The sequence below is a fragment of the Oncorhynchus nerka genome, linkage group LG12 (genome assembly GCF_034236695.1).
Source record: "Oncorhynchus nerka isolate Pitt River linkage group LG12, Oner_Uvic_2.0, whole genome shotgun sequence".
NCBI classification, from domain to species: Eukaryota; Metazoa; Chordata; class Actinopteri; order Salmoniformes; family Salmonidae; genus Oncorhynchus; species Oncorhynchus nerka.
In genome coordinates this window covers 92,916,312-92,931,664 of record NC_088407.1, presented here as the reverse complement: position 1 = coordinate 92,931,664, position 15,353 = coordinate 92,916,312, and the positions used below count along the sequence as shown (strand labels likewise).

The following is a 15,353-nucleotide window of genomic DNA, read 5'->3' as shown; positions in this document are numbered from 1 at the left end:
TCAGGGGTCAGGGTTTAAGGGTTATACTTTATAGTGGTGGTTGTGTGTCCCAGGCGTCCATGTCATGTATGTATATACATCCCAGACCTCCAGTGGGGTCAGGGTTTAAGGTTTATACTTTATAGTGGTGGTTGTGTGTCCCAGGCGTCCATGTCAGTGTACGACATCCCAGACCTCCAGTGGGGGAAAGGAGACCTGGGCTCTGTAGTCTTCTCTGAGTCCTTCTTGGTGTCCAGCATCAACATCCAACAGAAAGGTAAGAGAGACACATGCTGTTAGGCCTCTGACCGATGCCTACTCCCTATGTATGTATATACTGTACTCGATACCATCTACTGCATCCTTATGTAATACATGTATCACTAGCCACTTTAACTATGCCACTTTGTCTACCTTACTCATCTCATATGTATATACTGTACATGTGTATGTGACCATCTACTGTATGCTGCTCTGTGACCATTCACTCATTCATATGACCTAACATATGTACATATTGACCATTATCCCCTAACACTGTGTATAAGACAGTAGTTTTGGAATTGTTAGTTAGATTACTTGTTGGTTATCACTGCATTGTCGGAACTAGAAGCAGAAGCATTTCGCTACACTCACATTAACATCTGCTGACCATGTGTATGTGACCAATAACATCTGCTAACCATGTGACCATTAACATCTGCTAACCATGTGACCAATAACATCTGCTAACCATGTGACCATTAACATCTGCTAACCATGTGACCAATAACATCTGCTAACCATGTGACCAATAACATCTGTTAACCATGTGTATGTGACCATTAACATCTGCTAACCATGTGTATGTGACCAATAACATCTGCTAACCATGTGTATGTGACCATTAACATCTGCTAACCATGTGACCAATAACATCTGCTAACCATGTGTATGTGACCAATAACATCTGCTAACCATGTGACCAATAACATCTGCTAACCATGTGTATGTGACCAATAACATCTGCTAACCATGTGTATGTGACCAATAACATCTGCTAACCATGTGTATGTGACCAATAACATCTGCTAACCATGTGACCAATAACATCTGCTGACCATGTGTATGTGACCAATAACATCTGCTAACCATGTGTATGTGACCAATAACATCTGCTAACCATGTGTATGTGACCAATAACATCTGCTGACCATGTGACCATTAACATCTGCTGACCATGTGACCATTAACATCTGCTAACCATGTGTATGTGACCAATAACATCTGCTAACCATGTGTATGTGACCAATAACATCTGCTAACCATGTGTATGTGACCAATAACATCTGCTGACCATGTGACCATTAACATCTGCTGACCATGTGACCATTAACATCTGCTGACCATGTGACCAATAACATCTGCTAACCATGTGACCATTAACATCTGCTAACCATGTGTATGTGACCAATAACATCTGCTAACCATGTGTATGTGACCAATAACATCTGCTGACCATGTGTATGTGACCATTAACATCTGCTAACCATGTGTATGTGACCATTAACATCTGCTAACCATGTGTATGTGACAAATACAATTTGATTTGATTTGATGTTGTTCCTCCTGTTGAACTGTAACGTTGAGTCTGTCCTGTAGATGGAAGTGTTTCCTCAGACAGCTGCTACACCATCCTGACAACAGCTCTGCCTCGATACGTCTGCTGGCTGGTATGTTACCCTCTCTCGTCATCTCTCCCCTCCCCTCAATCCTCTCTCCTTTCCTCTCTCCTCTCCTCTCTCTCCATTCATCCAGGGATCAAGTCACTTTCAACAAAATGGCAAGGTGTTCAAGGGCTTCAAAATGACTGCCAACTGACCTGCAAATCACCTTGCATCATAAATAACTGCTAATTATTATTTGTAGATCAGTCAGTCACAATTTATCCATAATGCATTGTGGATTTGATCCTCTCGTTCACAGCCCTTGTTAACTGTGTGTCCTAATCGCTTTAGGTGGAGTCTGATGTGAAGCATTCTGAGAAGGCCCAGGTCCTGCTGAAGGTCAGACAACAACCGCTCATGTTGCCGTTATTACATTGATAAATGCTGGTCAGTGTGTTGATGTGTATTGTGTGTGTTTAATCCCCAGGAGGAGGAGGGTACCTGCCTGGGCACCTCTTTGACTACAGCAGACACAGCTCATGTGTTCTCCAACAGCCTGCTCTCCACTCCAGAGGAAGGTGACACGTACTTTAATGCTCTCTCTGTAGTCAACCAGCCAGTCAGCTAGTCAGTTTAGTCTAGAGGTCGACCCATTATGATTTTTCAACGCCGATACCGATTATTGGAGGACAAAAAAAAAGGTGGATACCGATTAATCGGCCAATAAATATATATATACACACACACACACACACACACACACACACACACACACACACACACACACACACTCTTTTGTAATAATGACAATTGCAACAATACTGAATGAACAATGAACACTTTTATTTTAACTTAATATAATACATATTATGGGCTTTTGGATGGGTGTTCTTAAGGTGATTCCACAGGTTGGTGGTATGTTTTGATTTAGCCGTTGCTGACCCCATGCTTACATCTTTAACACAAATAAGACACCTTGCTTTCCCTGGTGCCAATTCCATGTAATAGTCCCCACACTGGTGCTCTGCTTTTCTCTGCCATCTGTAAAAAAACACACACACACACACACACACACACACACAGCTCTGAAGTGACAATGATACTGAAGAGTCTGCTTAAGAGACAAATACTCTCAACTGTTTGAATAAAAATAGAGCTTAAGTTACCTGTGATGAATGTTGAAAACAAAAACTGTAATTTCTATATGCAGGAAATCCTATTTTAATAATGGGCATGGTAAGAATTGACTACCAAAGTGCGAGTCATAATTCCCATGACACCTAGCAAAATCTGAAAAGCGGTTCCTTCATTCATTTATTCCATAGGATATTTTTAGATTCACTTAGAAAAGGTCTGTGTTTCGTGTAGGCTTACACCACCTTGCCAATTTTATACATTACATTACATTTAAGTCATTTAGCAGACGCTCTTATCCAGAGCGACTTACACCTGTGTAGATATCCATAGGACAAGGTAACTGATCAATATTGGCTAAATATAAGCCAAGATCATTTTTTTTGTAGAGTGGATTTATGAAAATATGTTGACAAACGTTACCTTATCTTAGTGAGATTTACATGGGTATCAAACGCAGAGGTGGTTTAAGCCTGAACGAAACACAGACCTTATTTGAAGTAGATCAAGACATTCTCTATGGAAGACATGAACATAGGCGGTTTAAGAACGAAACACAGACCTTATTGGACGTAGATCAAGACATTCTCTATGGAAGACATGAACAGAGGTGGTTTAAGCACGAAACACAGACCTTATTGGACGTAGATCAAGACGTTCTCTATGGAAGACATGAACAGAGGTGGTTTAAGAACGAAACACAGACCTTATTGGACGTAGATCAAGACGTTCTCTATGGAAGACATGAACGGTAAAATAACAAAGGAACCCCTTTCAAGTTCAGCCGCAAGTTATTACAGGAATTATAACGCGTCTCTAAACCATATACCTTTGACTATTACGAGCCTGCTGCTGCCTACCACCCCTCAGTCAGACTGCTCTATCAAATATCAAATCATAGACTTAACTATAATAAACACACAGAAATACGAGCCTTAGGTCAAATCCGGAAACTATCACCTTGAAAACAAAATGTTTATTCCGTTCCGTATTTGATCTAACGGGTGGTATCCATGAGTCTACATATTCCTGCACAACCTTTAATGTTATGTCATAATTACGTAAAATTCTGGCAAATTAGTTCGCAAAGAGCCAGGCGGCTCAAACTGTTGCATATACCCTGACTCTACGTGCAATGAACGCAAGAGAAGTGACACAACTTCACCTGGTTAATATTGCCTGCTAACCTGGATTTCTTTTAGCTAAATATGCAGGTTTAAAAATATATACTTGTGTATTGATTTTAAGAAGGACATTGATGTTTATGGTTAAGTACAACGACAGTCGTTGATTGATTGATTTTTTATAAGATAAGTTTAATGCTAGCTAGCAACTTACCTTGGCTTACTGCATTCGCGTAACAGGCAGTCTCCTTGTGGAGTGCAACGAGAGAGAGGCAGGTGGTTAGAGCGTTGGACTAGTTAACTGTAAGGTTGCAAGATTGGGTCCCCCGAGCTGACAAGGTAAAAATCTGTTGTTCTGCCCCTGAACAAGGCAGTTAACCCATCGTTCTTAGGCCGTCATTGAAAATAAGAATGTGTTCTTAACTGACTTGCCTAGTTAGATAAAGGTATAAAAAAAAAAATAAACGGCGCCCAAAAATACCGATTTCCGATTGTTATGAATTGTTTGAAACCGGCCCTAATTAATCGGCCATTCCGATTAATCGGTCGACCTCTATCCCAGTCAGTTAGTCAGTCAGCCAGCCAGCCAGCTAGTTTGTCCAGTTCAGTCAGTCAGCCAGCCAGCCAGCTAGTTTGTCCAGTTCAGTCAGTCAGCCAGCCAGCCAGCTAGTTTGTCCAGTTCAGCCAGTCTGTCAGTCCAGCCAGCTAGTTTGTCCAGTTCAGCCAGTCTGTCAGTCCAGCCAGCTAGTTTGTCCAGTTCAGCCAGTCTGTCAGTCCAGCCAGCTAGTTTGTCCAGTTCAGCCAGTCTGTCAGTCCAGCCAGCTAGTTTGTCCAGTTCAGCCAGTCTGTCAGTCCAGCCAGCTAGTTTGTCCAGTTCAGCCAGTCTGTCAGTCCAGCCAGCTAGTTTGTCCAGTTCAGCCAGTCTGTCAGTCCAGCCAGCTAGTTTGTCCAGTTCAGCCAGTCTGTCAGTCCAGCCAGCTAGTTTGTCCAGTTCAGCCAGTCTGTCAGTCCAGCCAGCTAGTTTGTCCAGTTCAGCCAGTCTGTCAGTCCAGCCAGCTAGTTTGTCCAGTTCAGCCAGTCTGTCAGTCCAGCCAGCTAGTTTGTCCAGTTCAGCCAGTCTGTCAGTCCAGCCAGCTAGTTTGTCCAGTTCAGCCAGTCTGTCAGTCCAGCCAGCTAGTTTGTCCAGTTCAGCCAGTCTGTCAGTCCAGCCAGTGGCCGTGTTCGAGAGGATCTAAAATGAGTAGTTATTTATGATCCCAGGTGATTTGTAGATCAGTCAGTCGCCTGCAGTTGTTTTGATGCTCTGGAACACGACCAGTCAGTCAGTCAGTTGGTGGTCTCGTTAGATTAGTAAGGCGAAAGCAACCGCTATAGACAAGTTATGTTGTGGGAGGTGCATCTGCGACAGCCGGAAGTCGGTGCTACTGGTTTCCAACTGCAAGGCTCAGTGCAACATGGTGGTGGACAGCTTTGCCAAGAGTGTGCAAGGCTGTTATCAAGGCAAAGGGTGGCTACTTTGAAGAATATAAAATATATTTTCATTTGTTTAACACTTTTTTTGGTTACTACATGATTCCAAGTATGTTATTTCATAGTTCTGATGTCTTCACTATTATTCTACAATGTAGAAAATAGTACAAATAAAGAAAAACCCTGGAATGAGGAGGTGTGTCCTAACTTTTGACTGGTACTGTGTGTACAGTATATACATATGAGGTGAGTAATGTACGGTATGTAAACATTATTCAAGCCAAATTTCTTCAGCCTCCTGAGGTTGAAGAGGCGCTGCTGCGCCTTCTTCACCACACTGTCTGTGTGGGTAGACCATTTCAGTATGTCCGTGTACGCCGAGGAACTTAAAACTTTCCACCTTCTCCACTACTGTCCCGTCGATGTGGATAGGGGGCTGATCCCTCTGCTGTTTCCTGAAATCCACGATCATCTCCTTTGTTTTGTTGACGTTGGGTGAGAGGTTATTTTCCTGACACCGCACTCCAGTGCCCTCGCCTCCTCCCTGTAGGCTGTCTCGTTGTTGTTGGTAATCAAGCCTACCACTGTTGTGTCATCTGCAAACTTGATGATTGAGTTGGAGGCGTACATGGCCACGCAGTCGTGGGTGAACAGGGAGTACAGGAGAGGGCTGAGAACGCACCCTTGTGGGGCCCCAGTGTTGAGGATCAGCGGGGTGGAGATGTTGTTTCCTACCCTCACCACCTGGGGGCGGCCCGTCAGGAAGTCCAGTACCCAGTTGCACAGGGCGGGGTCGAGTCCCAGGGTCTCGAGCTTGATGACGAGTTTGGATGGTACTATGGTGTTAAATGCTGAGCTGTAGTCAATGAACAGCATTCTTACATAGGTATTCCTCTTGTCCAGATGGGTTAGGGCAGTGTGCAGTGTGGTTGAGATTGCGTCAGCTGTGGATCTATTGGGGCGGTAAGGTGGAGGTGATGTGATCCTTGACTCGTCTCTCAGCACTTCATGATGACAGAAGTAGTCCTTTAGTTCAGGTACCCTTGACTCGTCTCTCAAAGCACTTCATGATGACAGAAGTAGTCCTTTAGTTCAGGTACCCTTGACTCGTCTCTCAAAGCACTTCATGATGACAGAATTAGTCCTTTAGTTCAGGTACCCTTGACTCGTCTCTCAAAGCACTTCATGATGACAGAAGTAGTCATTTAGTTCAGGTACCCTTGACTCGTCTCTCAGCACTTCATGATGACAGAAGTAGTCCTTTAGTTCAGGTACCCTTGACTCGTTTCTCAAAGCACTTCATGATGACAGAAGTAGTCCTTTAGTTCAGGTACCCTTGACTCGTCTCTCAGCACTTCATGATGACAGAAGTAGTCCTTTAGTTCAGGTACCCTTGACTCGTCTCTCAAAGCACTTCATGATGACAGAAGTAGTCCTTTAGTTCAGGTACCCTTGACTCGTCTCTCAAAGCACTTCATGATGACAGAAGTAGTCCTTTAGTTCAGGTACCCTTGACTCGTCTCTCAAAGCACTTCATGATGACAGAAGTAGTCCTTTAGTTCAGGTACCCTTGACTTGTCTCTCAAAGCACTTCATGATGACAGAAGTAGTCCTTTAGTTCAGGTACCTTAGCTTTCTTGGGAACAGGAACAACGGCTATTAAATAGTGATCCACTCGAACGCACCCAGCCAGTCAGCCACCCACTCAGCCAGTCAGTCAGCCACCCACCCGGCCAGTCAGCCAGTCAGTCAGCCACCCACTCAGCCAGTCAGTCAGCCACCCACTCAGCCAGTCAGTCAGCCAGCCACACACCCAGCCAGTCAGTCAGTCAGTCAGCCACCCACCCAGCCAGCCACCCACCCACCCACCCAGCCAGTCAGCCAGCCACCCACCCAGCCAGTCAGTCAGTCAGCCACCCACTCAGCCACCCACTCAGCCAGTCAGTCAGTCAGCCACCCACTCAGCCAGTCAGTCAGCTACCCACTCAGCCAGTCAGTCAGCCACCCACTCAGCCAGTCAGTCAGTTAGCCACCCACCCAGTCAGTCAGTGTGTCAGTTATTTAATTAGTTAATTAGTCTGTAGTTAATGTGAATGATGTCCCTTTAACCTCCTGTGTCTGTGGGTTTCAGGTAAGATGAGCTTCTTCACAGAGGGCATCCTGTTCCTCCATCCTCAGTACGGCACCATCACTCTACCCAGGAGCCTCATCAGCAGGATCAAGTTGTATGACCTGGTACGTTTCTCTACCAGAACACAGGCAGTTACATGGGCTGTCTCCCAGAGGGCACCCTGTTCCCTATAGTGCACTACTGTTGACCAGGGCCCATTTGTCACGTGCCGAAAGTGTTTTCCACAAGTACACGGAGTAGCCAGCCACGTGTCCCTGGGTTGGGGCCTATTTTAGTTGTCTCTGGTACATCCTAATTACTTGATTCCATCCAGCCACGTGTCCCTGGGTTAGGGCCTATTTTAGTTGTCTCTGGTACATCCTAATTACTTGATTCCATCCAGCCACGTGTCCCTGGGTTAGGGCCTATTTTAGTTGTCTCTGGTACATTCTAATTACTTGATTCCATCCAGCCACGTGTCCCTGGGTTAGGGCCTATTTTAGTTGTCTCTGGTACATCCTAATTACTTGATTCCATCCAGCCACGTGTCCCTGGGTTGGGGCCTATTTTAGTTGTCTCTGGTACATCCTAATTACTTGATTCCATCCAGCCACGTGTCCCTGGGTTGGGGCCTATTTTAGTTGTTTCTGGTACATCCTAATTACTTGATTCCATCCAGCCACGTGTCCCTGGGTTGGGGCCTATTTTAGTTGTCTCTGGTACATCCTAATTACTTGATTCCATCCAGCCACGTGTCCCTGGGTTAGGGCCTATTTTAGTTGTCTCTGGTACATCCTAATTACTTGATTCCATCCAGCCACGTGTCCCTGGGTTGGGGCCTATTTTAGTTGTCTCTGGTACATCCTAAAGCCTCTGGTACATTCTAATGCCTCCGGTACATTCCAATGTTTCTGGTACATCCTAAAGCCTCTGGTACATTCCAATGCTTCTGGTACATCCTAAAGCCTCTGGTACATTCCAATGTTTCTGGTACATTCTGATGCCTTTTGGTACATTTCTGATGCCTCTGGTACATTCCAATGTTTCTGGTACATTCTAAAGCCTCTGGTACATTCCAATGTTTCTGGTACATTCTAAAGCCTCTGGTACATTCCAATGTTTCTGGTACATTCTAAAGCCTCTGGTACATTCCAATGTTTCTGGTACATTCTAAAGCCTCTGGTACATTCTGATGCCTCTGGTACATTCCAATGTTTCTGGTACATTCTGATGCCTCTGGTACATTCTGATGCCTCTGGTACATTCTGATGCCTCTGGTACATTCCAATGTTTCTGGTACATCCTAAAGCCTCTGGTACATTCCAATGTTTCTGGTACATTCTAATGCCGCTGGTACATTCCAATGTTTCTGGTACATTCTAAAGCCGCTGGTACATTCCAATGCTTCTGGTACATTCTAAAGCCTCTGGTACATTCTAATGCCTCTGGTACATTCCAATGTTTCTGGTACATCCTAAAGCCTCTGGTACATTCCAATGTTTCTGGTACATTCTAATGCCTCTGGTACATTCCAATGTTTCTGGTACATTCTAAAGCCGCTGGTACATTCCAATGCTTCTGGTACATTCTAAAGCCTCTGGTACATTCTAATGCCTCTGGTACATTCCAATGTTTCTGGTACATCCTAAAGCCTCTGGTACATTCCAATGTTTCTGGTACATTCTAATGCCTCTGGTACATTCCAATGTTTCTGGTACATTCTAAAGCCTCTGGTACATTCCAATGCTTCTGGTACATCCTAATGCTTCTGGTACATTCTAAAGCCTCTGGTACATCCTAATGCTTCTGGTACATTCTAAAGCCTCTGGTACATTCCAATGCCTCTGGTATATTCTAATGCCTCTGGTACATTCCAATGTTTCTGGTACATTCTAAAGCCTCTGGTACATTCCAATGCTTCTGGTATATTCTAATGCCTCTGGTACATTCCAATGCTTCTGGTACATTCCAATGCCTCTGGTACATTCTGATGCCTCTGGTACATTCTGATGTCTCTGGTACATTCTGATGTCTCTGGTACATTCTAATTACTTGATTCCATCCAGCCACTCTCCCCTGGGTTGGGGACTGTTTTAGTTGCCTCAGGTACATTCTGATGCCTCTGGTACATTCCATGCCTCTGGTACATTCTGATGCCTCTGGTACATTCTGATGCCTCTGGTACATTCTGATGCATCTGGTACATTCTGATGCCTCTGGTACATTCTGATGCCTCTGGTACATTCTGATGCATCTGGTACATTCTGATGCCTCTGGTACATTCTGATGCCTTTGGTACATTCTGATGCCTCTGGTACATTCTGATGCCTTTGGTACATTCTGATGCCTCTGGTACATTCTGATGCATCTGGTACATTCTGATGCCTCTGGTACATTCTGATACCTTTGGTACATTCTGATGCCTCTGGTACATTCTGATGCATCTGGTACATTCTGATGCCTCTGGTACATTCTGATGCCTCTGGTACATTCTGATGCCTCTGGTACATTCTGATGCCTCTGGTACATTCCATGCCTCTGGTACATTCTGATGCCTCTGGTACATTCTGATGCCTCTGGTACATTCTGATGCCTTTTGGTACATTTCCATGCCTCTGGTACATTCTGATGCCTTTGGTACATTTCCATGCCTCTGGTACATTTCCATGCCTCTGGTACATTTCCATGCCTCTGGTACATTCTGATGCCTTTGTACATTCTGATGCCTTTGGTACATTCTGATGCCTCTGGTACATTCATACCTCTGATGATACCTCTGGTACATTCTGATGCCTCTGGTACATTCTGATGCCTCTGGTACATTCTGATACCTCTGGTACATTCTGATGCCTCTGGTACATTCCATGCCTCTGGTACATTCTGATGCCTCTGGTACATTCTGATGCCTCTGGTACATTCCATGCCTCTGGTACATTCTGATGCCTCTGGTACATTCTGATGCCTTGGTACATTCTGATGCCTCTGGTACATTCTGATGCCTCTGGTACATTCCGATGCCTCTGGTACATTCCGATGCCTCTGGTACATTCTGATGCCTCTGGTACATTCCAATGCCTCTGGTACATTCTGATGCCTCTGGTACATTCTGATGTCTCTGGTACATTCTGATGTCTCTGGTACATTCTAATTACTTGATTCCATCCAGCCACTCTCCCCTGGGTTGGGGACAGTTGCCTCAGGTACATTCTGATGCCTCTGTACATTCCATGCCTCTGGTACATTCTGATGCCTCTGGTACATTCTGATGCCTCTGGTACATTCTGATGCATCTGGTACATTCTGATGCCTCTGGTACATTCTGATGCCTCTGGTACATTCTGATGCATCTGGTACATTCTGATGCCTCTGGTACATTCTGATGCCTTTGGTACATTCTGATGCCTCTGGTACATTCTGATGCCTTTGGTACATTCTGATGCCTCTGGTACATTCTGATGCATCTGGTACATTCTGATGCCTCTGGTACATTCTGATACCTTTGGTACATTCTGATGCCTCTGGTACATTCTGATGCATCTGGTACATTCTGATGCCTCTGGTACATTCTGATGCCTCTGGTACATTCTGATGCCTCTGGTACATTCTGATGCCTCTGGTACATTCCATGCCTCTGGTACATTCTGATGCCTCTGGTACATTCTGATGCCTCTGGTACATTCTGATGCCTTTTGGTACATTTCCATGCCTCTGGTACATTCTGATGCCTTTGGTACATTTCCATGCCTCTGGTACATTTCCATGCCTCTGGTACATTTCCATGCCTCTGGTACATTCTGATGCCTTTGGTACATTCTGATGCCTTTGGTACATTCTGATGCCTCTGGTACATTCTGATACCTCTGGTACATTCTGATACCTCTGGTACATTCTGATGCCTCTGGTACATTCTGATGCCTCTGGTACATTCTGATACCTCTGGTACATTCTGATGCCTCTGGTACATTCCATGCCTCTGGTACATTCTGATGCCTCTGGTACATTCTGATGCCTCTGGTACATTCCATGCCTCTGGTACATTCTGATGCCTCTGGTACATTCTGATGCCTTGGTACATTCTGATGCCTCTGGTACATTCTGATGCCTCTGGTACATTCCGATGCCTCTGGTACATTCCGATGCCTCTGGTACATTCTGATGCCTTTTGGTACATTCCGATGCCTCTGGTACATTCCAATGCTTCTGGTACATTCCAATGCTTCTGGTACATTCTGATGCCTCTGGTACATTCTGATGCCTTTTGGTACATTCCATGCCTCTGGTACATTCTGATGCCTCTGGTACATTCTGATGCCTTTTGGTACATTTCCATGCCTTGATTCCGTCCAAAATGCACAGTGAGCTCAGGGCATGCTTAGCCCAGCATGCATTTGTAGCCTTCTTGTGTGCTGCTATAGCCCCTTGCTTTAGCTACTGTCATGGAGTGGGATAGATATGTTCATAAAGAAACGGATTAAACACATAGGTTCTAAATGAAGGGGACTTAGAAAAGAGGAAGAGGACCAAAAGCAAGAGAGGGAGTGTGGTGATGTAATGTCTACAACTAAAGACTCGTGATGGAGTACTTACTATGTACATATGCTAACAGATAACTAAGTGTGTCATTGTTGCAAAGTATTTATAAACTAAAAACCAGATATATTAAAAGTTCTATTATCTATACAATAGATTTTGGCCCAGTAGGCCTGACATATTACCTCTTTCAAGGAGCTTTCCGTTTTGATACGATTATTTTGCCTAAAATCCTTTCTGCCTACCCATAGAAAAATGTGAAAACACCTCTGCATCCCTGCCCAGCCTGGCAAGAGTGGACTGAAGGGTGTTTAGCATCCCCAGTGGCTCTGCAAGCGCCAAGAGGGTATTTTCCTCTTATTGCCCTGCTCTCCAAGTACCATTACATGAACCTGAAGCCAGTCTCTGGCCAAACTCGTGTTTCTAAAAATGAATTCAAGGGCACTGTAGACTGAGCCAAACAAGGCAATTTTGTTTAATTTGTATTTTATTCTAAGTAAGTCACAGCCTATATGTGCAATTTCTAGACTATAATGATTTAAAAGAACAAAATGTTGTTTAAATGCTGAGCGCTTTATGTCCCTGTTGCGTCGCTCTCGCAAATGCTTCATAATGTATTCCTTTGTGGAATAACAGCCTGAATAATACATTAGGCTTCCTGTCTGGCTCCTGACCTATTTAGTGTTAATATGCTGTTTAATATGACATGTAGCCTATTTCAAATAAGCGCTTCTTTACAGTCACCTTTTCATGTCGGTTATTAAAATACTTCTCGTTCAGATCATATGGTTTGGTTTCAATACTTCAAGACCACATGGCAGGTCCAGGTAGTCCCAATAATAGATTGGTGTTGGTTAAATTATTTTTAATGAATGGAGCGAATTTGGAGCTGCAGTTTTTTTATCCTGTGAGCAAGGAGAGGTTTTATAGGGGAGAGGTTGGAAAGGACGTTGAGCGCCAGCACGATACGAGCGGGATTTCTGACTGCCCAACTCCGTTCGCATACTCTCAAAATCACCATTTTTCAACAGAAAAACACCAACAGCGAAAGTTCTACATCCACAACAATCCTGAAACCACATCAGGAGGCCACATTCATCGAATGCTTTCGTAATTTATCTGCAGATAATAGCCAAAAAGCCTAGGCCTACCAGGAGCCAAATGAATGGCTCTCACTGATTTGGTAGGCTACATTGACTACAGGAGAGCCGCTCACTTTAGCCAACCGGGTTTCCATCCAGCAATTTTTACTAGAGGAGAGCCGCTCACATAGATAATGGCGCCGAAGGAGATGGCCGCCGTTTTACGATCCCGTAACCATTTGTGCATGTTTTTTTGCGTTATTTGTAACGTATTGTGTACTTTATGTTTCTGCCACTGTGTCTTATGACTGAAAAGAGCTTCTGGATATCAGGACAGCGATTACTCACCTCGTACTGGAGGAATTCTTCTTCTTCAACGAGTTGGATGGGAAGGATTTACTACAGACAATGCCCTCATCCCCGTTATTCACAAGAGGAAAAGATGGAGAAATTGTGGATGACGGTCCGGGTGCCTTGTAAGGATCCGTCGCCGAGAGGGTAATCTACCTTTACCATCGGTCCTGTTAGCCAACGTACAAGCAATGAATAATAAAATAGACAAACTACGAGCGCGTACAGTGGGGAGAACAAGTATTTGATACACTACCTATTTTGCAGGTTTTCCTACTTACAAAGCATGTAGAGGTCTGTAATTTTTTATCATAGGTTGTATTCAGCATTTCGCTGTAAGTTCTACACCTGTTGTATTCAGCATTTCGCTGTAAGTTCTACACCTGTTGTATTCAGCATTTCGCTGTAAGTTCTACACCTGTTGTATTCAGCATTTCACTGTAAGTTCTACACCTGTTGTATTCAGCATTTCGCTGTAAGTTCTACACCTGTTGTATTCAGCATTTCGCTGTAAGTTCTACACCTGTTGTATTCAGCATTTCACTGTAAGTTCTACACCTGTTGTATTCAGCATTTCACTGTAAGTTCTACACCTGTTGTATTCAGCATTTCGCTGTAAGTTCTACACCTGTTGTATTCAGCATTTCACTGTAAGTTCTACACCTGTTGTATTCAGCATTTCACTGTAAGTTCTACACCTGTTGTATTCAGCATTTCACTGTAAGTTCTACACCTGTTGTATTCAGCATTTCGCTGTAAGTTCTACACCTGTTGTATTCGGCGCATGTGACTAATAAAATGTCATTCTATTTTGAAAAATTTATTTCAAAAACACCTTAAGGAACAGCGGGGACTGTGAAGAAACACAAACATAGGCACAGCACACACACACGATAACATACGCACTATACACACACGTACACATGGATTTTGTACTGTAGATATGTGGTAGTGGTGGAGTAGGGGCCTGAGGGCACACAGTCTGTTATGAAATTTGTGAATGTATTGTAGTGTTTTAAGAAATGTATAAACTGCCTTAATATTCATAATCCATAATAAACCCCAGGAAGAGTAGCTGCTGCCTTGACAGGAACTAATGGGGATCCATAATAAACCCCAGGAAGAGTAACTGCTGCCTTGGCAGGAACTAATGGGGATCCATAATAAACCCCAGGAAGAGTAGCTGCTGCCTTGGCAGGAACTAATGGGGATCCATAATAAACCCCAGGAAGAGTAACTGCTGCCTTGGCAGGAACTAATGGGGATCCATAATAAACCCCAGGAAGAGTAGCTGCTGCCTTGGCAGGAACTAATGGGGATCCATAATAAACCCCAGGAAGAGTAGCTGCTGCCTTGGCAGGAACTAATGGGGATCCATAATAAACCCCAGGAAGAGTAGCTGCTGCCTTAGCAGGAACTAATGGGGATCCATAATAAACCCCAGGAAGAGTAGCTGCTGCCTTGGCAGGAACTAATGGGGATCCATAATAAACCCCAGGAAGAGTAGCTGCTGCCTTGGCAGGAACTAATGGGGATCCATAATAAACCCCAGGAAGAGTAGCTGCTGCCTTGGCAGGAACTAATGGGGATCCATAATAAACCCCAGGAAGAGTAGCTGCTGCCTTGGCAGGAACTAATGGGGATCCATAATAAACCCCAGGGAGAGTAGCTGCTGCCTTGGCAGGAACTAATGGGGATCCATAATAAACCTCAGGAAGAGTAGCTGCTGCATCGACAGGAACTAATGGGGATCCATAATAAACCCCAGGAAGAGTAGCTGCTGCCTTGGCAGGAACTAATGGGGATCCATAATAAACCCCAGGAAGAGTAGCTGCTGCCTCGACAGGAACTAATGGGGATCCATAATAAACCCCAGGAAGAGTAGCTGCTGCCTTGGCAGGAACTAATGGGGATCCATAATAAACCC

At 44.3% G+C, this 15,353-nt stretch overlaps 1 protein-coding gene across 1 annotated transcript in view; it reads left to right on the top strand.

Annotated features, from left to right (window-relative positions):
• Positions 1-15,353, top strand: part of dnaaf9 (dynein axonemal assembly factor 9) — a 140,907-nt gene that overhangs the window by 62,044 nt on the left and 63,510 nt on the right. The window contains exons 16-20 of the mRNA XM_065025980.1: positions 145-256; positions 1,621-1,691; positions 1,977-2,024; positions 2,113-2,203; positions 7,485-7,588. Coding sequence (XP_064882052.1) covers positions 145-256; positions 1,621-1,691; positions 1,977-2,024; positions 2,113-2,203; positions 7,485-7,588 — 426 coding nt within the window. The remainder of the gene's footprint in view (positions 1-144; positions 257-1,620; positions 1,692-1,976; positions 2,025-2,112; positions 2,204-7,484; positions 7,589-15,353) is intronic.